The 25,538-nt window shown below is 38.2% G+C and overlaps 1 protein-coding gene across 15 annotated transcripts in view; it reads right to left on the minus strand.

Moving 5' to 3' along the window:
• Nucleotides 1-341: 341 nt before the first annotated feature.
• Nucleotides 342-25,538, minus strand: part of PLCB4 (phospholipase C beta 4) — a 414,289-nt gene continuing 389,092 nt past the window's right edge. For all 15 annotated transcript variants that reach the window (XM_057529618.1, XM_057529611.1, XM_057529619.1 and 12 more), the window contains 8 exons: nt 19,463-19,578; nt 18,113-18,188; nt 16,174-16,349; nt 12,922-13,023; nt 7,619-7,676; nt 7,094-7,180; nt 4,036-4,072; nt 342-1,867 (listed from right to left, as the gene is read on the minus strand). In XM_057529618.1, the coding sequence (XP_057385601.1) occupies nt 1,779-1,867; nt 4,036-4,072; nt 7,094-7,180; nt 7,619-7,676; nt 12,922-13,023; nt 16,174-16,349; nt 18,113-18,188; nt 19,463-19,578 (741 nt within the window). In that variant the 3' untranslated portion in view covers nt 342-1,778. The remainder of the gene's footprint in view (nt 1,868-4,035; nt 4,073-7,093; nt 7,181-7,618; nt 7,677-12,921; nt 13,024-16,173; nt 16,350-18,112; nt 18,189-19,462; nt 19,579-25,538) is intronic.

A 25,538-nucleotide genomic window follows, 5' to 3' on the forward strand; every position in this document is an offset into this window, starting at 1 on the left:
ACTGGTCATCCAAATGTGGTACCATTTTAATAGCCATCATTTTTCATGGGATGTTAGTGTTGAAAGATACATAGTCTAACTAACTCCACTGTCTTACAGATAAGGAAATTTGGAACCAGAGAATTTCACAGAAGCCAGTTCAAAGGATAAATATGAGAAAAAGAAAAAACAAGTACTTTACATTGGGAGTCAACTAGAATCAGCCTGTTTTGTGTCAGGAGCAAAATGTGTTGGGTCATGCATAAGCCCCCTTCAATGAAGGGATCTTTTATGAAACAGGAAAAGTACACTGGAAAGCATCCTTGGGAGCAAATACTCTGACGGGTGTTAGATGTGTTTTCATTTTTTTATTAGAGAAGTTGGAAGTTTAATTTCAATATTGATGGTAACATAATTTTCTCTGCTTTATTCAGAGGAACACACAGAATCAATCTGTACAAGCATATACAACAATTCAGTCGGTGGTTTGTGCCCTATAATCAGTAATCTGATTAGCTCTAGATTACGGTTTCCATGCACTCCTCTGGGCTTTGGGGCATGGCTCCATTCCCAGGGGGGACTTCTTCATGCACTCTCTGCAACACAACTACAACAGGCTTAAAGACCATGCAGATTAACACTGTAGCAAATTGTTTTGATATTTAACAGACATAAAAAGGTTATTTCCTGATATGAAATTCTGAAAATCTGCATAAATATTTTTGTGTAAAATTAAATTAGTTATGTATTTTTTTTGAAACTAGAACTTGAAGTATCAAGAATGCCCACATAATTCATATACACATATATATAGACTTCTTCATTATGCTAAAAGTCTTGAGAGTCAAATTATATTCTGTGCCATACATTTACTTAACCGGTATTTATTTGCATTAGTTAACCGTGTACGGATTAGTCGTAATTGGTGCTTGTGTATCATGCAAACATAGTTCTAGTATTCCTGTTTACTAATCTTGTCATGTGGCAATACTTAGATGATTTTGCTCTCTGACAGTGAGAATTAGGAGTATAAATACTTTATACACGGTCACATTTACAAACGTTTGCCAATAACCACTTCACAATCTTTATGGTGTAAGAGTGAGCTGTAATAATCTGGAATTGGCAGAAGCAATTCTTAGAAAGCAATGTCAGATGTCAACTTTCTTAAAGGTGCCTGACGGAGTTCTCCTTTTGAGCACTGATGGGTTTTGCCACAGGGACACTGTTCTTTTTTTATTTTTTTCTATTGTTCTAATAATTTCTACAACTGTTACAGGAAGTTAGCTTCTTATGGCATGGTGGAGACATGGCACTTACTGATGAGGTAACTTAGATGTAGAAAAATTCCCCCAAATTATTTGTCTAGCAGATCACCACTTCTGCTGATAAATTTGTAGACAGAGATTTTTTTTCCCCCTAGCGCATGCACTTACTGTCACATGGCTAATACACTATTTTTGCTGTTGCTCAAACATGTCCTAATGCATCACAAAGCAGAGGTGTTAACACCAAGCTCATTTATTTGTGATGGTACTTTATAGCAAACATGTTTAAGTGGTATGATCAATGGGTAAACTCTGCCTTATTGGAATCGTAATTTTTGGGGATTTGTAGCTACTTTTGGTTGGCCAAGGAAATTCAGTATTCAAAACATTTAAGAGAAGTACGTAAGTCTCTGTGGTTTCAGGTGACATCTTGTCTACACATAAAGGAAACGCAAAAGACATCAGCTTTCTTCTGCGGAATTTGTGTTCAGAACTTTGGGAGTGCTCTTTTGATGTGGTGGTTCTGCGGTTTCAGTTTGCATCCTGCAGTTTCACACAACTGTTGCTGGTCTGCGGTCCATCTCGGCTTCCAATTTCACCATCTGCTGCATCTCCTTCGCCTGTAACATCAGAAACGTGACCTTACATGTTGAAATCCTCTCCTGAAGCCATAGAGCAAAACCCAGCCTCTCTTCTCCCGTAAATTTGATGCTTGTCACTATGTCCTGGCTACTTAAAGTGTGGTCCATGGACCAGCAGCATCAGCATCGCCTGGGATCTTGTGAGAAATGCGGGATCTTGGACTCCACCCCAGACCTACTGATCCAGAATCTGCATTTTAATAAGATCCCCAGGAAATTTTTATGCACGTTAAAGTCTGAGAAGGACTAGTCCACACAGTACCAGGAAGACAACTTGAGAAGAGGCTACGCCTGTTACTCATAGATTATGTCATGTCTAACTGTTTGATTTCGTTTCTACAGATTGACATGCCTTGACTGTGTGTAGATAATTTGATCACTTTTAGAATAAGCATTGCTTATGCACGATTTATTCCCCAAATAGCCTGAAATTTAATTAAAAGTAGTTGCCTAAGAATTTCACTGATGGGGAAGTTCAGGTGGGAGCATATCACATTGGTTTGGTTGGAGTATGCTGCAAAAAGAACGTTACAGGAATATGTAGGGTTCCTGGAATGCTATTGTCCAAAAACTATCCTTATAGGCTCTCACTTCTCTGGAGTAATTCATTTTTTATGGTCCACCCCAGGAAGTAAGCCACGGTGAACTCAATTTCATGAATTAAGACTGTCAAGAAGACAACCAGCTGATTTGGGAGGTGGAAAGGCGTCATATGGGGACAGGTTCTGATGACAAATCATTGCCTGGCAAAATAGGGAAAATCAATTGGTTCATTTTATATTTTACTTTCCAACCATATGCTTTTTTCCAACCCAATACACGGATCTTTCAGAGGAACAATAAAGCACCCTGTCCTCTTTTAGTGACACATCATTTTGAAATAAAGGGCATTTAAGAATGGAAACATGGATATAGAAAGATATAACTCAAGAGGAGGACTCTCATGAGCTCTGATGTTACTATTCATGTCTACTTAGGTATTCCAACCAAATGGAAGGTCAGTGGGAGAATTTGGTCAACTCTGCAGATCATACTATGAGCATCTAAGTGTCCCAAATGAAGTCCTGCTACAAAATTAGTTTAACCCACAGACCATAGAATGATTTCCTTCTTGTCGTTATTTTTATATTGTGGCTTTAAATTTCATTTTGGTGAGGATGGATATAATAACATCAAAGATGATAACTTTCTGCTTACATTTGGGATGGACGGTTCCCCCTCCCCAGATTTTTTTTATGCCTGAAATATAACAATGCTCTAATAGAGAAATGAAGAAATGGAGAAAAATATACAAACATGAAACTATGACACAAACAGTATTCATAAGAGATGACAGTGAAACATTATCAGCACTGGAAATTAAATACTTTTATATTCACTAAGTAGTAATAAAGGATTCCCTATGCTTCTCCCCCTCTAGCATTTAAAGACAATATTGAACACTGTTTAGAAAGAAGGATTATATTAACACTAAAAAAGGATTCCAAGAGCCAACTTCTCGTATGAGCAGGGTGACCATTCATGCCCAATTGTCAGGGACGGTTCCAATTAATGCCCATGGTCTTGGCTATTATGAACAGCTTCCCCTTTTACTTTCAAAACTATCTTGTTCAAACAATAAATTATATGGTCACTTATAAGGGGTGATTAAGGTCCCTGGTAGATTGGGTCTAACACAAAGCATGCCAAGAGTCATTGTATAATGTTTCTGCAGGCAGACCATAACTCTTTGTCATTAAAAACCACCAATGAATTTTTACCGGGGTGCTTTAAAAATTAATGGCAGTCATATTAATGTTTGTGAAAGATCTGACTCTGTGACCCAGTCTTAGCTGTGGTCTGTCCAAACAACAACCATATATCACTGTTTTTGATGCCTGGGTACATCTTCATTAGCATGACTTGAGTTTCCCAGGTCTGCAACTGGAAAGGCTACTAAAACTCCATCAGAAATAATTCTCTCAAGATGTTGGCCATTTTGGTTTGAATATTACATCAGAAATCCAAGCATCAAATAGTCAAACTTTTAAATCAAACCCTTGCGATCTTAACTAGTCATGAGCAGATGTGAATCATCAAAGCACCAAGAATACGGATGTAGTTGAGCAGGAAGGCAATGTCTTGCTTATCAGAGTTTTCAGTCCTACCTTGCGTTTGGGACACTGCATGACAGGATTTCAAAAGCTGTTTGTACAAAAATAGTAATGTCAAAATTGAGTCATACATACAAAACAAAGAAAATAAATGAATACTGAAGTGACTTTGAAAAATGAATGCAAAACCATATACAGAAAAGCAAAAAGCTAAGAGTAAAACATGTATACAACTGTCAGTGACAAACTTCCCCCAAGTTGATCTCAACAGAAAAAAAAAGAACAAAACAAACGACCGATGCCTATTAGCCCAGACTGTGCTTCTCTTGTGGGGCAGTGAGTGGGGGAACCCCCCCTTGAGCAAGACCCCCTCACCTCTCTTTATTAAATGATAGGATTGATGGCAAAAATCAATTTTTAAAACTTGGGTGTGACAGTAATGGAGCATTTCATGTTTGAAATGGTGCATGTCAAGATGGATGAGCTCCTGTGTGGCTGGGAGGTCGATGGGAAACAGCAGCAAAAACCCTTTGGAGTTTTAAATGAATAACTGGCTGACCAAGTAGACATGGCCATTAGGAGGCTTTAAAAGGCCATATGAAGTCAGGATCCAGAGTCAGGACCCAAATATATTAAAACTTGAGTTGTTTCTACCAATGCCCTCAACACTGTCTAGCTAATGAAGTAGATTGATTCCAGGCTTTTCTTTGGGAGTGACTGGGAGAATTTAGGTGATTAGGGTCACAGGGAAGCAGGTAAGAAACCTTAAAGGGAGATATTATGGGAGAATGTTAAAATTCATTTATTTTTGGCTTAGAAACAGAAATAAGTCTTGGGGTTTAACAGTAGTTTGGGAGATTGTTATACAAGTTTGGGATTGCCTGGAGACAGGAAACTGTTTTCTGCCAATGAAATATTGGTTATAAAGGGAGCTCTCCAAATGGTTCCAGACCTCGCCTATTATGAGGGAAGAAACAGAGTCACTATGTCTTTTGCCCTGTGTCTATGACAGTGTTGAAACACACCGAGTAACTGAATTGAGAGGTCTCTGACCTTTAAATTCCAAAAAAAAAAAGTATACCAGAAATACCTGAGATTGAATTTGCTATAGAATAGGCCATATTTGTAAAGCAAAGCTTAACAAAGAAATTCAAGTCCACATTCTGCATTTGCTGGAAGTGTCACTATATCTTGAATTTCTTTTCATGGAATCTCATAAAATCTTCATCAAATCTCAAGCCTTCTCATGTTCTTTCCTAAGCTTCTGTGACTCAAAGTATCAGGTGTGGGTGGTAGACATTACCTGTGACCCATTGAAAGGCATTATATGAATTTTTGGAACAGAAAGTCACATTCTCCCAATATGATCCAATCAATACAGTTATCACTAATCCAGTATTTCAATGCAAGAACTCTGGTGTGATTTGAGTTACACGTGTATTAGGATAAAAGCCCAAAGTGATTTTTAAATTATGCACTTTAGCTCTCAAACTAAAAACACTAGGTAACTGTATTCTCTAGCTCTGATATACACCACTATTGTAGTGATGAGTAATTTTTAGCACATTTATATTCTTTAGTCAAACTTGTTGCCAAGCAACACAATGATTTCTAAGTAGTTTCTTAATTTAGCTAACTGAAACATAACTGCATCTCACCTCCATTGTGCCTTCTTCTAAGGCATCCTTATCCCCACCCAGTCCTGATTCACTAAAGTGGATTCTATTGTTTTGGAGATGGTGGCTCTACCCTTACCCATTGTCCCATTTCCCCCTGCCAGGAGCACTTTCTGAGAAATGCTTTAGGAGCAAAATCATTAGTAACTTGTACCAGAAGGTGATGTATCTATGAGTTGGTCAAATGAGTTGGACCATGGGACAATAAACACTTATTGTCCCCCTTAGGGATCTGTGGACTGTTCATGAATAGAAGCATTTAGCTGGAAAGGAAATGGGAAACATAACTCAGAAGTATGCCCATGAGTAAAACTTCTATCAACCAAAAAGTAAAGAATCTGAAACCAGAAGTTGGATTTATTTGTTACCCAATTGCAATACAAAAAAAAAAAAAAAAAAAAGAAAAGAAAAAAGATTTTATGGTTTTGTTTTACTTTCTCAAAGGTAGTTTTCAGTGTAATTTCCACTTAGGTGTTCTTCAACGGAAGCCGTTTACTCTTTAAAAATATACCTTAAATAGGATTACTTTATATATGAAAGGAAATAGGAAAGAATAATGTAGTACACGTACGTATTTCAGCAAAACCTCTTTACAGCTTCTATACTGAAGTAAATTATCTAGAAAATTCCAAACCAGCTACACCTAAAGAGATGTATTTGGACTGAGACAGACTGAAATTTTAACTGCTGCTGAGGGTCATTTTGCCACATAAGCTAGAGGTATTTCCATCAAATTGAAATGAGAGTGTGGATGGCCGATGGGCTATAGCCCATCTATCTGTACTGCTCGAGGTAAACACACATTTATCCTGGTGTTGGTATATGCCTGATAGCTACTAAATAGTTGGATTTTGGATAACTCTTTTTATTTGTGTATATTTTTTGTGTTTATTTTTATTTGTGTATATTTAGCGTTTAGCACCAAGAGTATGGTATCCACTCACTTTCAGTGGTTTGTAGAGTTATGGTGGCTCATGCCTCTAGGTTTCACTTGTAAGGCCTAAGAAGGTTTTATAACTTCATTTTTAGATTGAGGTTGAAAGTAGGTGGTCTCTCTCATTTGCTTTTAAATACAACCTCACTTGTCTCTAGGGTACAAGTGATAAAACTCTACGTGAAAATGAAGAAACAATTTGTAACCTGTTTTCTCCTCCTCTCAGTAATGTCATTCTTAGAATCCCCATAATCTAATCAAAACATGACTTTTGATTCTTTTCTCCCCACAGCCACATTCCTCTCCCACTCCTAAAAAGAATACTTTTTGTTCTTGGTGGATGAAATGGGGAAAGTACAGTAGGCACCAAATTTTTCTAGCTATCTTTCTGTGCCACTACTCAGGCCACGGGCTTTAGCAGAAGGGTGACTCTGGCCCACGGCATTTGCCTCCCGAAGCTGGTTGGCTGCCTACAACTTTTTATGCTTTTTAGGTGAAATACCTGCTCGTTCTGTTTCTCTAGGAATTCAAGGTGCTCAAGTTGGACTTTTTTCAACTGGTCCATTTCTTTGGACTGCTTCATTGCGAGCTGCAAAAAAAAAATCTGATCAACTTTGGGTTGTAATCTTAAAACTTATGGATGAAGGTTGGTAGTTTGCAATGTAAGGGACGGATATAAAAAAAATAAAGAAAAAAGAAAAAAGAAAAATAGCCTGAAAACTGGGAGAGTTTAAACCCGTAATTTTTACTGGCAAGATAGTTCCTGCCAAAATCTTAGAAAACAAAAGAGTACTTGTGCACGATTAAAATCTGGCTTCATTTTCTGTATAAAATGGCACAAATAATTACCTTAAAGATTTTAGTGAGAGATTAATTTAGCTTTCAGGGAGCGGAGAAGAGAAGCTAGAATGTTTAACGTACAGAAAAATCAAATTAAGCAAATTAGCTAGTAGTCTGATTTCTAAGCATGAGCTACTGTTTATAGTTTTTTAAAGGAAAAGTGTCAAGAAAATTATAAAATACTTACTCGCTTTCTTTCTTCCAGAAACTTTTTAGTGTTGCTGCTGTTTAACTCCCTGACCCGCCTAAAAGCAACAGGTACAAACAACAGTTGGTATGACGTTGGTTGGGATTACATGATATTAAATAAGAAAGGATCATATTCCATTTAATTATTTGGATGGGATTATCACTTCCTTTTCCTAATTTTTATTGAGGAATTTTGAAATGTACAATGTACAGAGAAAAAGACAAAAAAACATCTGTGTACCCATCACTCAGATTAGTCAACATTATGTTTTACCATGCTTGTCTCATATTTTTAAAGGAAATAAAGCATTGCAGATATAAATAAACCCCCCTTTGTATTCTTCCTCACTCCACTTCCCTCCTTTCTCTCTCTCCAGAGGTAACCACTATTCTGAATTTGGTGTGGACCTTCCTATCCGTGTTTTAATATTTTTATTACATATGGATGTATCCGTATGTAATATACACAAATGTTTCTCAAACTTTCACATGCACACAAATCACATGGAGATACTATCAAAAACACGGATTTCTGAACCCACCCCCAGAGGGTCTGATTCAGTGGGTCTGGGGTGGACCTGAGATTCTGCATTTCTAATAAGCTCCCAGGTGATGCTGATGCTTCTGGACTACACATATACTGTTTTGTATGGTTTCCAAATTAACCTAAATGCTAACATACTCTGGGTTTCTTTCTATAACTTGAAACTTAGCCTTATGATTAAGAGATACAGCTATGTTTCAAACGATTCCATTATTTTCATCTGCTGCATGGATTTTTCCATTTATGAGTAGATTACAGTATTTTCATTTTGCCATTAACAGAAAGTAGGTTATTTCCCAACAATGCACAATGGTTTGGTGCATAGGGTCCTGAAATGCTTGGCACACCATCTGTTGGCTAAATAAATGAAGTGTAGGACATATCCTCTTGTGCATATGAGCATAGGTTTCTCCAGGGTGTAAACCGAGACTTGCAGGTTGGTAGGGAGTGAACAACTTCATCTTTACTCCAAAGTACCTGTCCCAGTTTGCACTCCCACCCATGGTGTCTGGGTGTTACCCTTTCTCCATATCTTTGCCTACTCTTGTTACTATCAGACATTTCCTTTTCTGTCAATTGCTGGTTTTTTGAAATGGCATCATGCTGTTGTTTTAACTCACATTTCCCCTGATTATTGGTGAGGTAAAGTGTTTTCCATGACTGAATAGACGTATAACTGATTGAATTTCTATAATAGTTATATGTCTATTCAGGTCTTCTCTTTCTTTTACAGTCAGTTTTAGATATTTTAGTTTTTCTAAGCAATTGTCCATTCCATCTAGGTTTTCAAATTCATTAGTAGTATTGTTTATAGTAGTCTTGGTTTTCAAAAATATTTACTGTATTTGTAGTTATTTCCCTTTTCATCCCCAATATTACTAATTTGTGGTATCTCTTTCTTCTTTATCAGTCTTGCTGGAGGTTCACTGATTTTTTTTTTTTTTTTCAAATAACAAGCTTTCACTTTTGCTTTTTTCACTTTTTTTACTTCCATTGCTTTTTGTTTTCTATTTTAATATTTTTTGCTTCTTAAATTTTTATTTCTTCCCATCTGACATCTTTGGATTCAGTTTATTTTTCTAATTTTATGTCTTCTTTGAGCATTTTCTTATTAATTTTCATTTCTTAAAAAAAATATATGCATCTAGGCTATAATTTTCACTGTAAATATCACTTTAAGATCTAGGGGCAGGAAAGGAATAAAGACACAGACATAGAGAATGGACTTGAGGACACGGGGAAGGGGAAGGGTAAGCTGGGACAAAGGGAGAGAGTAGCACTGACATGTATACACTACCAAATATAAAACAGATAGCTAGTGGGAAGCAGCCGCATAGCACAGGGAGATCAGCTCGGTGCTTTGTGACCACCCAGAGGGGTGAGATAGGGAGGGTGGGAGGGAGACGCAAGACGGAGGGTATATGGGGATATATGTATACGTATAGCTAATTCACTTTGTTATACAGCAGCAACTAACACAGCAATGTAAAGCAATTATACTCCAATAAAGATGTTAAAAAAAAAAAGATCTACTCTCTTAGCAACTTTCAAGTTATATACAGTGTGAGCTACAGTCACCATGCTGAAATTAGATGCCTAAAACTTATTAATCTTATAATTGCAAGTTTGTATCTTTTAATCAATGTCTCCCCATTGACTCCCCTACTGTCAGCCCCTGGCAATCACCATTCCACCCTGTTTCTATGAATTTGGCTTTTTTTTAGACTCCACAAATATACAGTATTTTTCTCTGTCCAATTTAGTTCACTTAGGATAATGTTCTCAAAGTTCATCCATGTTGTCCCAAATGGCAGGATTTCCTTCTTTTTATGGCTAAATAATATTTCATTGAACAGACATCTCAAATTTTCTTTAACCATTCATCTGTTCATAGACACTTAGGTTGTTTCTATGTCTTGGCTATTGCGAATAATACTGTGATGAACATGGGGATGTAGGCATCTCTTCTAGATAGTGTTTTCATTTCCTTCAGATATATACCCAGAAGTGGAATTGCTGGATCATATGGTAGTTCTATTTTTAATGTTTTGAGGAACTTCCTCCATACTGTTCTCCATAGTGGTTGCACCACCAATCTACAATCCCACCAAGAGTACACAAGGGTCCCCTTTTCTCCACATCCTTGCCAACACTTATTATCTCTTGTCTTTTTGATAATTGCCATTCTAACAGATGTGAGGTGATATCTTATTGTGGTTTTGATTTGCATTCCCTGACGATTAGTAGTGTTGAACATCTTTTCATATACTGTTGGCCATTTGCATGTCTTCTTTAGAAAAAGTCTATTCAGGTCCTCTGCCCACTTTTAAAATCAGGTTATTTGTTTTTTGTTATTGATTTGTTGATTTGCTTATATATTTTGGATATTATTCCCTTACCTGATATATGTTTGCAAACATTTTCACGCATCTGGTAGGTTGCCTCTTTATTTTGCTGATTATTTCTCTTCCTGTGTACTTCAGCTAACTGACACATTGATCAACAGTGTTTATGTTGTCATTCAGTTATAAATATCATGTCATTTATGTTGAAATGTCTTCTTTGACCCAAGAATAGAAGTATTTTTCAGCTTCTGCATGTCTTTCTTAGCTCTCTGATTATAAATTTTTAATTTTATTTCTCAGTAGTTTGATAAGGTGGATACACACAGCATGTGTTTAAAAAGGTAACCATTTGGCATAGAGAAATTATTTTTCAAGAGACCAGCCATTTGTAGATGTTTGAGAGTCACCTAACCACTGGGTAGTGAGTTATAATAAATAAGTATAATAAGTCAAAATAAGGAAATTAAATAAAAAACTTTTCTGGTTATCAGTAACTCATAATTTAAGATAACTTGATCTCAACTGGGTTAAAGTCCATTTTGCAACATAATTGAAAAAATATGATAAAGAGCTATTTAATAATTAGCACATTTATCATGTTGAATTCTATATTTCAGTTTGGACAGTCTAAAATAGTTTAACGAGGTTTCATCATGGCATGAATATTTTGTGTTTTTCAGCTAAAGTGGACAATGTCATTTCCATGTACACAAGGCCATTAAGCAAAGTTCCTTGTCTGAGAATAACGTCCAGAGGGTGGCACTTTGTTAAAATAAACAAGAACCAGATAACTACCCCAAAATGATGGTGTAAATGAGCATTGATTAAATTGAGTAATAATCTCCCTAGAGAGACACAAATGACACTCCATGTTTACTGGGAAATTTCTTGGCCAAAGTGTTGAAAAGGCAATTCATTTCCAGGTCAAATTACTGTGGAATTCCAGATCCTATTGCTGGCCAGTTAATTCCAAACCATATTTAATCCAACAAAACTTCAGCATAAAAATACACTGGATGGTTTAACTTTAATTATGGTTAATAAATGAGATGCATTTTAAAAATCAACAGTATTGAAGTAGTTGGACAGCAGTTACTGCTGTGTTCAAGACAAGGAGGAAACATCAGGTATCAACCAAGCATCCAAAAAAACCCGTGTAGACAGGGGAATTGAAACAGGGGTACTTTGCTTGTAGCTGCAAAGTCTCCTAACAGCTCAGCCTATGGTCAACAGCTGAATGACGTGAAGCCCTAAACTTCATGCTCACGTTTTAATCCCCAAAGCTAATCTTCACTTTGCTCTGAATTTTGTTGAGCATAAAACACAGCCTTTGTGTGGGTGGTGAACTCAGCTGGCAGCCACATTCTATCCAAGTCTATTTCTCCAAGAGACGCAATCCTGCCATGCTTGACCACTGCTGTATGAACCTAGCTCTCAGTCCTGGAGCAACCAGCATCTGTGTTCTTAGAGGCTTTCAGGGCAGCCATGAGCATCACAGGTGAAGATGCTTTTTGGGATCACTGGGAATCAAGTGCTGCTAACTCCCTCTCTTGGATACTATGACTACTGATGCCCTCTCAGATCCCCTTTACCAGTTTTGGTTAAAAGGCTTGCACCTGGGATCTTCTCTGGAGGTTACACAAACCTTCCCCCAACTCTATGTGGCCAATGACTGATTAACATAGAAGTACAAAAGCCAGACACCTGTGGTTCAAAGGGACAGATCATGCATGGTACAGTTTACAATCCAGAGCTTGGGATCAGGCTGAAGAGGAACTCTAGCCGAGACCATATCCTTACTTATCCCCTGCCCTGGCTCCCTCCTGCTTCCTCCTCTCCCCTTCGCTGAAGATCCTTTCCTCAGTAAATCATATGCAAGCAAATTCCTGTCTTTGTTTCTAGAAACCCATTCTAAGACAAGGATGAACCAGAAAACCTGTGTGTGTGTTGGGGGGGGGGTGGTTTGAGATGATGCCTGGTGTCAAGGACAGCACAAGGCCAGTCAAGGGAAGAAGACTATCCTACATGCTGTTATATAGACTGTAAGTCCATTCAGAATGGGCTTAACACCTGAGCAGATGAGATGCTTAAGGATGACCCAATGGGATGTGGGAAGGATATCTTGCCATATTTTATATAATTTTGTTTATGCCATATTTTATATAATTTTGTTTGTAAATTAGCACATATATATTGAATGTAAATCTGTTTTACTAGTGGTAGTAAACAATCAGAAGATGTTTTACAGCAATAATAATACATCTTCTAGAAGTTATAATAGCAGGATTCTAAACCAGAACTCACAGGTTTTTTTTATATCTCAAATGTGAGTATGTGTATACACACAGAAATATTGTCGAGTCTGTGTCTTCAAGTCAATGTTATATTCCGGCAGTGAGCGTTCTGACTCACCTTTCCCGTTCTGCTTTATTCTTGATAGATTTATCTTGGCTGATGGCTTTGCTATTTTCCATAGAAATCTTAGCCTGGTGTGCTCGCATTTCCTTGCTTTCCCTATGTATTAAAAATAAACAAACAGGTGGTGATCATTTTGTAATGTATAGAAATATTGAATCACTATGTTGTGTACTAACATAGGAACTAACATAGTGTTGTAGATCAATTATACTTCAAAAAACAAAAAACGAAAAACAAACCTAACCAAACTCCTAGAAAAAGAGATCAGATTTCTGGTTACCAGAGGCAGGGGTGGGAGGAGGGGGAATTGGAGGAAGGTGGTTAAAAGGTACCAACTTCCAGTTATAAGATTAATAAGTCCTAGGGATGTAACGTACAACGTGATAAATATAATGAACACTGCTGTACGTTATATATGAAAGTTGTTAAGAGAGTAAACCCTAAGAGTTCTCATCACAAGGAAAACATATTTTTTCTTTTCTTTTATATCTATATGAGATGATGAATGTCCACTAAACTTTCTGTGGTAATCGTTTCATGACGTATGTAAAGCCAAAGCACTATGCTGTACACCTGAAACCATACAGTGCTGTATGTCAATTACATCTCAATAAAACTGGAAAGAAGAAAAATAAATTAGGGGAGTGGAGAGCTAGTGTTTAGTGGGTATAGAGCTTCAGCTGGGGAAGATGAAAAAGTTCTGGAGATGGATGGTGGTGATGGTTGCACAACAGTGTGAATATACTTCATGCCACACATTTTAAAAATGGTTAAATGGTAAATTTCATGTTATGGATATTTAACTCTAATTAAAAAAAAATGAAAATGTAAACAGAAAACACATTCCACATGTAACAACAGGACTGGGTTCACTTTTTATTTCATTATTGGGCTCATCAAGTTGTTTTGTACTCTGTGGAAAGGACGGCAGGAGCCCCGATCCACGAGGATGCTTCTCCTGGGGGCAGTGGGTCACTGTGAAGTAACAGTGGTGGGCTGGGAAGAAGTGACATTATGTGTGTCTAAGCTAACCCTAACCACACAATGATCTTATTCAGCTGCCCAGGGTAGGACACTGTCATTAACATGCCATAAGAATTCTGAAGAATAAAAGCTACAAATCCTAAGTTATATACAAATATCTCAGGCAATCATGTTTACCAACCTATATACAATTTTTAAAAAGTAAATAGCATATACAGCATGAGAGTAATCAAAGAATGCACAGGGACAATCACTTATGGTCAGTAAAATACAAGGATTTTCCAGCTTTGTCCCACGTTTTTTGGGATCAGATGGCTTGGAAGAGAGAGGATGTTCTAACACTCACAAGTGACCATCCTGTTTTCTGACAGCCCAGGGGAAGGAAGGGGATGAAATGGTTTCAAATAAGCATAGGAGATAGGGGGGGAAAAGGATGTTTACAGGTGACTGATCACTGTGTGTGTGAATGTGTGTGTGTACCACAAAAACTCATATCTTTAGATTATTGATGAGTACATTAAAAGCATACAATTTAGAATACTAAAATGAATATTATTAACAAAGAATCTTCCCTGGAACCTGTGGCGATCTCCTTGAAGCACTGCCTGGAAATGAGAGACCAAGGAGTGAGGTTGTTTAAGTAGTGTTTGTACTTCAGGAAAAGGGATGGACAAAGCTGAAACAGAGAGTTCTTCAGTCAGAGACCTTAGAGCCACAGAGGCTGGAATACATATAGAAACTCCGGGGCCCAAGAAAATGGCTCTCAAAATTTTTCATAACTTGTTATTAAATTGACCATCTCTTCTTTCATTCAACAAGCACTTATCAATAACCAAATAATGCTGCTGAATGTTAAGAAGGCAAGATTTTTTAACCGAGAGCGACAGCTGTGATGGTGACAAAGAAACACAACCATAGGATGCTTGAGAAAAAGCTTCGACACTGCTGTTTTTTTGAAAAAATACCCCTGCCATCGATCTATTTTTAAAGGTAAGTTAGTAATAAGGTTATGGTTCCTTCAAATGACTTCCTAAGTCATGCAAGAATTCATTTACTTTTTTTTTTTTTTTTTTTTTAGACAATGCCTGCTGTTGTGGGCTAATTTTTTCCCTTTATTCAACTTCAAAAAAAAATTAGAATAGAGTACTTTATTCTTTGAAGTATCTTTGAATAAGGGTGGACACCAAAAATCTGGTATTGTAGCAATGGTCAAAGGGAGGATGATGAACAGACCTTTCTGTGTACTAAATCAAGAGCATTTCTAAGGGAAAAAAGACAACTTTTAATCCTATACAAATAAGTAGAATACTTGAAAATGGATAGGGTCTGGAACCTTAGCCCACAGGAAACTCAGCATAGTATACCTCATTTAGTTGATTCATGTGAGAATCAGAAACTATGACAAAAATACTTCATGTTCTTATGGCCGTATATCACTCCAAAATAAAGTTGGAAATCTGAGAATGTGCCTAGATAATTCACGCAGTTAGATTTTAAAAGGTTTTTTTGATTTGTTTGTAAAATGTTTCTGTTTTCTACTTTTTTGTGTGTATCATCAGACCATAACTGTGGCATACAGTTGGCACTAAGGAAGACGCAGGCGAGCTGCAACAAAGCTGTGATAAAAAGACATAACTGACCTAAACACTCTTCTAACCTGGGAAAAAGTCCAGCTCATCATCTGCAGTATGCAATTTGCTGAAATGGGGTGAGACCAAAATAAACAGATACTTTGTGCTGTTTCTTGATCATGCCTGCTTTTCTAGAATTCATAGAAGTCCAGACAATGGAAAGAAGGGTCTTTCCTCAGGTACCTCTGAGTGATCAGAACCAATCCCTCTAGGAGCTCAACTGCTTGGTCTTTATCTCCTTCTACGTCTTCTCTTCTAAGAGGCTCCAGATCATTTTTCAAAGGCCACCTCCAGCTCTATCATTCTGTGAAGCATCTGGGGCCACTTGGAGGCGGTAGAGCCTGTGACACTTTTTAGTATGTATCATACGCTACTTGTAACGTGACTTAATTTGTCATGGGAGTGTGAGATATTGCCAACGCTTGGAAGCCCTTTGATGGCAGAGGCCATTTCTTATAGTTCCTCTTGCTCATGTCAACTGTACAACAGGATATATGTAAAAGCTCAATGTTGTATGTCAAGTTGATTTTCCTTACTATCTTGACAGGTGCACACACACACACCACACACACCACACAAAACCAGTCTTTTTTTAAAAATTGGGAGTTTCTTCTGGAGCTAACTCTCCCACCTGTCATGGGACAGTTTCAACTGCTGGGTCTGCTGCTCGTGGGCGTTGATCAGGAGCTTTTTGAGAAGCTCGCACTGCTGGCTGAGGTGCAGGTCCCGGATCTCCTGCTCCTCCGCACTGTGGGTGTTGATCATGTCTGACCACTCTTTTGTGTGCTGCGCCACGATCTCCTTGACCTGCGTGGGGAAAGGGGGTGGTGCCACCTGGAATTCTCACAGGTCAGGTAGGAACTGAAAGCACAATATTAGCCATGCATTTCAGATCCCTCCCACCAATTTACTTGGTCAATCAGTAGACACCCATATAACCTGCAAAAATATGTACTAATCAGTGGGAATCAAGAAGTCATTGCTTATTAAAATAGAGTAATCACTTTGGCTCTAAATACTTAATCATGACCCGTTATTTCAACTGCCTAACTCGCCCACACTCTGGTTTGTCTGGGCTTTGGGCTCCTTTGCCAATTCTATCAGAATTCTCTTCATCACCTCATATTTTTCCAGTTTCACTTCCACAAGGCCACAGATCTGAATAGAGAGCTGTGTGCTCTCTTATTCCTGGATCATGACTTATTGTGTCATTTTAACAGATGCTGGGGTAGAAAGTCGTCCCCTGCAAAGAGTATCCATGCTCTTCACACTGTGGTTTTACAGCTCATCAATAGCTAGAGTCTCTTTCTCCACCTCCTTGAATCTGGTTGACCTGTGACTTGCTTTAGCCACAAGACAGTAGCAAATGTGATGCAAGCAGAAGCTTGGAAAGTACTTATCCTTTTTCTATGCCTGGAACCCTGAGGCTAACCTGTGGTAAAGCCTGTGCTAGTCTGCTGGAGGATGAGAGGTCATGTAGGAAAAAACAACCAGTAGTCAGCTACCCACCAGAGAGCTGAGTGAGGCCATCAATCCCAGCTGACTGTTGACACACACATAAGCCCAGCCAAAATCAGTAGAACTGTCCAGTGGAGTATAGTCCAAATTCTAACCTACTGAACTGCGAGCTAATACATGGTAGTTGTCTCACGCCACTAAATTTCGGCATGGTGTTTCATGCAGCAAAAGCAAATTGATACAGCGGCCAACGTTTCTGCTTTCCTATTTATGCAAAGCATTTAAAAATCATGGCATGTTGCATAGTTGTTAATTCTCAAATATTCCAGTTAAGAAGAGAGAAAGAGAGAGTGGGGAACAACTCTCAAAGATACACAGCTTACTGTCTCTACAGACTGCATGGCAGAGTGGACACAAAATACACAGCACCAAAGAGAACTTCGGCTTAGATGCCTGGCTGGCCCAGGTGTGTGGCAGGGTCGCTGGCTGGATGACAGAGCTGCATGTAGACATACGGAGGCTGGCTGGTTTGACCAAAAGCTATAGTTGGAAACTTTCTTTCACAGTTTCTTTTCTTTCATAATTATTATAATTATAATTATTTATGTTCTTGACGGCAACTTGGTGCTCAGTTCTCCAAAATGTCCATAATCTTAACTAATGTCCCCTAACCTATTTTCTTGTGTCTTTGGGGAATCCAAGTAATTAGCTCATCTCCTAGAATCTCAGCTCTGGATTTTTCCCATCCCAAACTTCCACAGCAAAGTTAGGACAGAATAAGTATCAAAGAGCTACTGAACCCTCAAGGTAGGTGGTTTTCTGTCCTATGAGCAATGTTACTTCTATAGGGAATCATATTCTGTATTTTATATACTATTTCCTTTTAGTCCATTTATTGTTTCCCTTGATGCTTCTGAGGCAGACAACATAGATATTGTGAGCATATGTTTACAAATTAAGGAAAAGGTGTTCCATGAAATGGCTATTCTCTAAGCCAGTGAGCCCAGACCAGCCCCAGGCTACTGTTATTTCTTATTTAAACTGGGTGCAGCTTCTAAAAAATTACAGAGTATCTTCCGCAGTTGCTGCTGTAAAAATAGGCATTTTCTTACCTTAGATTTGTGATCTGATGTCAGCGTCTGAATTTTAACTTCTGTTTCTTTCTTCATTTCGAGACAATTACTTCCCCTGAAAATGGAAAACCACAAATGCATGCCAGGCATTAGATATCTTTCCTCTCCCAGGAACCTTTGCTCCAAAGCCTTCCAATGAAGACAATTTGCTCATCAAACATGAGACGCCATGGCTCACTGGGCAACGTCGGTTCTTCCAGTAATAGATGCACACCTTACAAAGTATCTGTATTGTGATTACTCAATTCAACCACTACACAAAGAGACATTTCAAACCTAACAATTATTTCATTGTTAAAGGTTTGTTGTCAGAGTTTCCATTTTGGTTCCTGCTTTTCTTCAAGCTATTTTTTATTTATTCAATAATACACTATTTAGGATGAGAACTGAAAAATAGGACCTCAGCCTTGAAGCGAGTTTTCAATTCTTCCACTTTGGTTGTAAAGCCAGATTTTTGTCTTTGACACATGCCAGCAAGGGAGAAAAATAGCATTTCTTGGCAGTGCAGGGTAATTTTTGCTTCTTACTCTATTGTGAGTAGGAAATATATACTAGGCAATTGCCCAGCAACTATCACTGCTTATTTCAGTGATTAATTTTTCCTTTTGGAATATCCATATCATTGCTGAAACCAGAATAGGCCCTGAGCTTCTGTCTTCAGCATATATGCTCTGATTTATTATGGTCTAAGTCAGAGTGCTTCATCATATTATTAATAGAGAGTGTCTCTGAGAGGCACATTCTAAACATCCAACTTATCCCTTCTCCATGGCTGGCACTGAGTGTGTTTCCCTCCTACTCTGTTATTCAGTGAGCTTGCAGCATCACAGAAACATTCCCCTAGCTTAATTCTATCAATAGATACAATCTTTCAAGGTAAATGCAGTGATAGGTTTTATTCAACAGTTTCATCTGTTGGCATAAGCTAAGGATTCTTGTAATATTAAACATCAAAATTACATTTTTTTTCCTTGAGTGTATCAACCTTATTATTTATTACCTGGCAATGCAAAATGATTTCTGGAATTTTTCCAACTGTAATTTGTCCTTCCTTCTCCCCCTCGACCCCCATTCACCTTAAAGGTACCATGAAAGACACAGTTCTTATTTCATTAACCAACAGCCTGCAGAACTTGAATAAAGCTCCTCTTTTCCACTTCAGTCACTCCCTTCAGCTGAGTGAGTCGCTTATTTTCCAGGAATCATTGTTAATGATGAAAACACAGTTAAGACTAAGTTCTTCCTTGGCCTAAACAGGCAGTTGAACTGTGGGAAAAGACAAAACATAAAAAGGCAAAAAGCCTCCAGAAGGACATAAACAGCATTTACCCCTTCTTCTTCATTGCCTTCTCTAGGATTTTCTCATGAGTTGACTTCTCCTTGTCATACTGTGCCACAATTTTGTCAACTTGTGTGCAATGTAGCTTCTGCATGGTACTGTGCTCCTGAACGAGAAGAATTTGTAATGACGAGTTAGACTTGTAGTGTAGCTGATAAACTTTATCCCATGTTGGGCTGGCATAATTTTCACCAGCTCTTTCAGAGTCTTGGTTTGAAAATCAAGGAGTAACTGAGTCTGGGAGCTGGAAAGACTTCCAATCTCCCACCCAACCCAAGAGTTTCTTGTATTCCCATAAGGTCTCTCCAACAAGGGGGTTTCCAGCCTCAGTCTATTGAACATGCCCACCTCAAAAGGCAGCCCTGCCCACTGCTGAGCAACACCAATCATCCCAAAGTTCTTTCTTCTGCACATAGATGTCTCCATAGAACTCCACCCATCCATCTTTGTTCTGCTGAGTCATCTAATTAGTCCACTGCCCCTTCCACAACCTAGTCCCAAAAACCCAAGTTCAGCTGCCATATTTATTCTCTTTTACATGTTAAATATAACTATTCATTATGTGGCATGGCTTCTAAACACCGGGCACTTTTTGGAAGGTCTTGAATACCATCATTACACAATGAAAACCTCCACTGTTGTTGTCAACATCAGCTAATTTTGAATCCCCATCAATTGATATTTTTGCCAGCTTCATAATCTAGATGCACTCACAAGGAAGACAGAATGTTCAGGAACCCTGGTCTTCAGCTTTACAGATAGTTAAAATATTTCTCCATCTGCTTCCTTCAATCACTGAAAATGGGGCTGCAATGCTTTGAAAATAAGTATTTCTTTATAAACATTATTTCTTCCTGATAATTTGGCCACAGCCAGGGACTTAACTGAAATCAGATTTCTTTAGCTGCTCAGCCCCTAATCATAGAGGAAAACAGTTCTATCAGTAATATCCACTCTAAGATGATGCTTAATGTTATATCCTAGTCTTACTCTTGAGAAACTTAGAGAAATGAGATGATACCAAAGTCTAGAATGGATAGACTTTGTTCAGGTTATATAACTACCCTCATGGTCATGTTTCCTTTTGCTTATTTTTTTAAGTGAGTGACTTATTTTTTAAAAAATGAATTTTCTTCCTAAGGTAGGCTCACCTTTAACCTAATTCATGAATATCTTAAAAGATTTCATAAAATATAAATGGGGGAGGGATTTTGAAATTTCCCAAGATTTTATTAATTTCCCAGCACTGTTAGCAGGTTAACACAGGACTTGATCTACAGTTCATTTATATATAAATTCTTCAGAAACACATTTGTGCACATGGTCTCAGCATTCCTGTCTAGTGAATAAATGCCTCTGGGAGAAGGCATGGAGGAAGGTGGTGCTAGGCAGGAAGGTTCTCGGAATAGGACCTGATAACAGGGACAATGAGTGCTCCAAGGTGATGTTACCTTGCTCTGGATTTGGGGTTAGGGAATTATATGTAACAATGTCCTGCTTAATTTGTGGTAACCTGGAACACCTCATAAATCCAGTCCTGTTACCAATATCTGTGCCCTTTTTTGTTATAAACTAGGGATTCTTCATTGGGTTAAGGACCTGGACAGTCTCAGGTCTTAGGACAAGCTACTTACCCTCTCAGTCTGTCCATCTTTATAATTGGGAGAGTGATACCTTCTTCAATCTTTATAATTGGGAGATTGTTGCCTACTTCATAGGGTTGTTAGGATTAAATACAAGAGAAATCATATTTCAAATGCCTGTTATACCTTATTCAAAATACAATGACATACAAACCTACTTATATTATTCAGTACTCATGAAAACATGCAGAGAGTAACCTGGGAGAAGGGAGAACAGCCTGAGAAGTTAAATCAATAAACTTTTCCTCCAAGCTTAACTTACTGCCGCATGAATGGATTGACACGTTGATGTATCCTTATTTAAATGGATTTAGCTACTCTTGCATTGTTATGGGGGAAAAAACCCACTAAATCACCCTACTACTAGCCTTCCTTCTAAGATTTAGTAATCATCATGCCTGTCTGGCACATGTATTAATTTTCCTGGACAAATAAGGGGCTCTATGCAAGTCTAGAATAAAACATTTCAGAGGTGCCACATTCCTATGTCTCTTGCAAATATCATTGAAAGGAGGGTAGAGAAGATTGTTTCTTTAAATATTCTAGTGCAGCACAAGAAAAAGAAAAAAAAAAAGAGGCTCTGAGGATTGGAAGTAAGCTGACATAGACTATTGCTTAAGGAAGTATTCTGGTGAACCTTAATTAACCCAATTAGATATGAGGAATGAGGGTGTTTGTACCATAAAGGCATAAAGTTCATGATGGCTTCAAGTATATAAGATATGCTCTACAAGGGCAGGGAAAACCTCTTTTTTTCACCACTACATGGCCCAATGCTTGGTACAAAGTAGATTCAATAAATATTTGTTGCATGAATTAAAAAAAAATAGCATGGGAAAGCAGTAAGAAGACTTGGATTCCGGTCCCAGCTCATCTTAGTGGCCTTGTGCAACATACATAAATCTTTCCAGGCTTCAATTTCTTTATTATAAAACTGAACAGGACCTTGTTTGCCCAACCTAATTCATGGTTATGAGCTGCAAGTTACCTAACGTATATAGAATTTAAAAAAATTAGAAGCATATTGAATTAAAATGATTACAATGAATACACATAACAAGAAAGCTCACCTTGAAAACTTATCTCTTGTGTTTCTCTCTGTGCTCAAAACTATCCCTGCATGGTAGGTAGCAGGTATTGAAGTTTTGGGATAATCTGGTTCCCAGACACCACTTCCCCTTTCACAAAGGAATGGGGACCTAATTACTGATCATCACGTGATGGGCGTGGCGGTGGGCTCAAGCCTCAGCTTCCTGTTGTACAAACTAGAGGATCCAGGAAATGATCTCCAAGCCTATTTATACTAAAACAAAAAATAAAAAATCTAACATTGATTTTATTCTTTTGGTCCTTAACTGAGTCATGAGACCCTATGGAAGAGGTAAGTCCTTTTTCATTCTTTCAGGTCAAGAGTACCAAAATTAAATATGTTGACTTAAAAGTCTATCTTAATTGGGACATTTTGGGGAAATAAATGTATGGCTTTTAGCAGGATTTGTATATGTTTCTATCTTAAGAGTACCTGCTGTATATATGTATATATATAATTGATTCACTTTGCTGTACACCTGAAGCTAACACAACATTGTAAATCAACTATACTCCAATAAAAAAAGAGAACTGTCCACCACTATCAACTGCTAAAGGAAAAAAAATCAATAGTAACCTCAAAAACTACAGTATATCAATTTGCTCAGTGGGAAAAAAAAAAGTTAAGAGTAAATTCAGCTTCTTCTGGGAAAAACTTCTGCTGCAATTCATTCTTGTGGCTGATGTGACTCTGGGCATAAATTCTCACCCCTCAGATGATGCTGAAACATCTGAGTAAATCGCGTTTGCTCACCACGCACCTCTGAGATTACCAGTAAGCTGCCTTTGTGGGTGGTTGCTATGTCTCTGCCCATTTCTACTTCATGACAGAGTTGTAGGTTTGTTACTGACTTCTTACCACGAATTACATTTGATGAGTTTAACAGTAGTCTTGGTGTTTGTTATCAGCAAAACTGCTTGCATAGCAAAGAGCATATTTTCCATTAGCAGCTTTACTGAAATGCCAAATTTTAGTCAGATTCTCAGGCATTTTATTTGACTCATCTAGCAATGATGCTGCAAACTGGTGGTCCAAGGGATGCATCCAGTTTTTGTTATTTTTTTATTTTTATTTTTTTTTGCCTACATGGTGTTTCAGAAAAAGACTGAATTAGTGGCCAATATTAAAAGAAGAGGAAATTCATGTAAGATTTCAGGTTCTGTGATTCTCCTTTAGAGAATGAAGCTGGCCCACAGACTCTCAAGGCACCAATGGTGGGAACTGAGTCTGACTTGCCCTTTGGACAAGAATGAGTGCTCCCTGTTTTCTACATGGGGCCAACTTCCTTCATTTACTTATTTTACCTCATTTGAGTTGGAATTCTTCTTCTAATGTGTTATCGGTGATATTTACTTAAATTTGGGTTTAAATTTTTTGCTCTAAGGATTGGACCACATCTGACAATTGAAAAGCATGCTTGTCTCTTAATGAAAGCAACCCTAGCTCTGGACCCAGATGAGCCCTGCGCTAGTGTGGGATCACGGTTGCTTAGTTCTGCTCTTTCTGTGTCTCATCTAATGGACACTTGAAAAGCAGTCCACTAGTTTCCATTTCAAATTGAGAAAGTGAGAGACAAGTAGCAGTTTGACTGTCAACCGCATTCAGAGGATCAAAAGCAATTGACCATTGCTATTTTCCGAAAACTAGCCATGTTAGCTAGCATCTCGATCCCATTTGGGGCTCAAATGGTCATTACCTATCTTTTCTTCCCACTGTCCTAACAGCAGATCTCACAACTATTTCTTTGGGTCTCTTTCGTATATGGTAGATCCTCATTGTCACAACACTATTCCTTCACCATCCTGCAGCTAACCTTTAAGTTTGGAAATAAGCTCTCTTATGGACCATACGTTTCTTAAGCCACTAGGTTAAGTAAACCACATTCTCTGCTTCCCTTTCTGAGAAGTGGCATGATTTACTCAGGCTGGTATGTAATAGCTGAGAGTGCCCTACAGTCACTGAACATGGACTAAGTACTGGTCTCTGCTCTTGGCTACCATGTGCCATGGTTGACCCATGGGTGCTGTGATTGGAAGGTACAGCATAGGCCACCTTCCCTCCTCTGTAGGTTATTTTATAACCCAGAGCTTTGAGGTAGCAAACCTTAGCCCCATCTTAGGTAGCACCATAAGTGTTAGAAAGGGTTATATAAATGTTGTTTCACAGAAAGGCTGGGGTAGTTAATCCTTACTATTGCTTGACAACAGGGCAAAACCCATTTTTCAGGGAGTCCTGCTCTGCATCTTGCAGGCCTTTAGTGGGGTTTTCACTGAGAGACAGTGAAGAGTGCTAAATAATATTCGTAAAGAAACAGTTTTCAAAATTTAGTGTGCATAGGAGAGGAGCTTATTTAAAATGTATTTCCTAGACTTCTCCTTGGAGATGATAACAAAGTCTCCAGTGGGCACAAGAATTGCAGTTTTATGAAGCTTCCAATTCTTGGCCTAAGGATCATGTGTTGAAAAAGCAGTCCCAAAGGACGTCAAGATATCTGTGCCCTGTAGACTCATGACTGCTCTTAAAAACCTTTCACTAAGACCATCAAGATGTGTGGAAATAAAAACTAATGTGGGAAAACTCAGAGGCAACCCAATATAGTGATGAAGAGCTTGAGTTCTGGAGTCAGATAGAATTTGGTCCAAAGCTTGGCTCCACCATTTAAAAGCTAGGTGATTTACTCAAGCTGTGTTTCTTTTAAGTGTAAATTATCTCATCTGGCAAATGGTTGGTAGACTGTTTGCAAAAAGGGCCACAATGATTTCTCTTTCTGTATCCAATCCCCTTTGCAATCTGACTTTGTGGTTCCTCCTGCCAAGAAATAGAGTCCTCATCCCTTGAACCTGGGACAGCCTCATGACCTGCTGTAGCCAAGAGGAGGTGGAAGTGATGCTGTGCCAGTTCTGAACTTGGTCTCTTGGGACCCCTACCATGTGAACAAGCCTGGACTACTGCTGAAGATGAGAGACCACAGAAAGCAGAGGACTTCCAAAGTCTGCCAGCCCCCCACATCTACCCACCACCTGACAAACTGGTAGTGACAGCAGGTGTACAAGTGAACCCAGATGAGACCAGGAACATCATCCAGCTGAGCTACAAAATTGTGGGCTAAATAAACAGTGGCTGCTTTTAGTCACTACATTTGGGGATAGTTTGTTACTCAGCAAAAGCTAACTGATACAAGTTAATATAATTATAATACTCCTTTATATAATTGTTATAAGAATACCAAATAATAAATGCTTATGTATATATTAGCTAGTTTTACCTTTTGAAAAGTATTGACAGATAGAAAAACAAGTGTTAGGATAAATAAGATCAAATGGGATCAGGCAT

The sequence above is a fragment of the Balaenoptera acutorostrata genome, chromosome 15 (genome assembly GCF_949987535.1).
Source record: "Balaenoptera acutorostrata chromosome 15, mBalAcu1.1, whole genome shotgun sequence".
NCBI lineage: Eukaryota > Metazoa > Chordata > Mammalia > Artiodactyla > Balaenopteridae > Balaenoptera > Balaenoptera acutorostrata.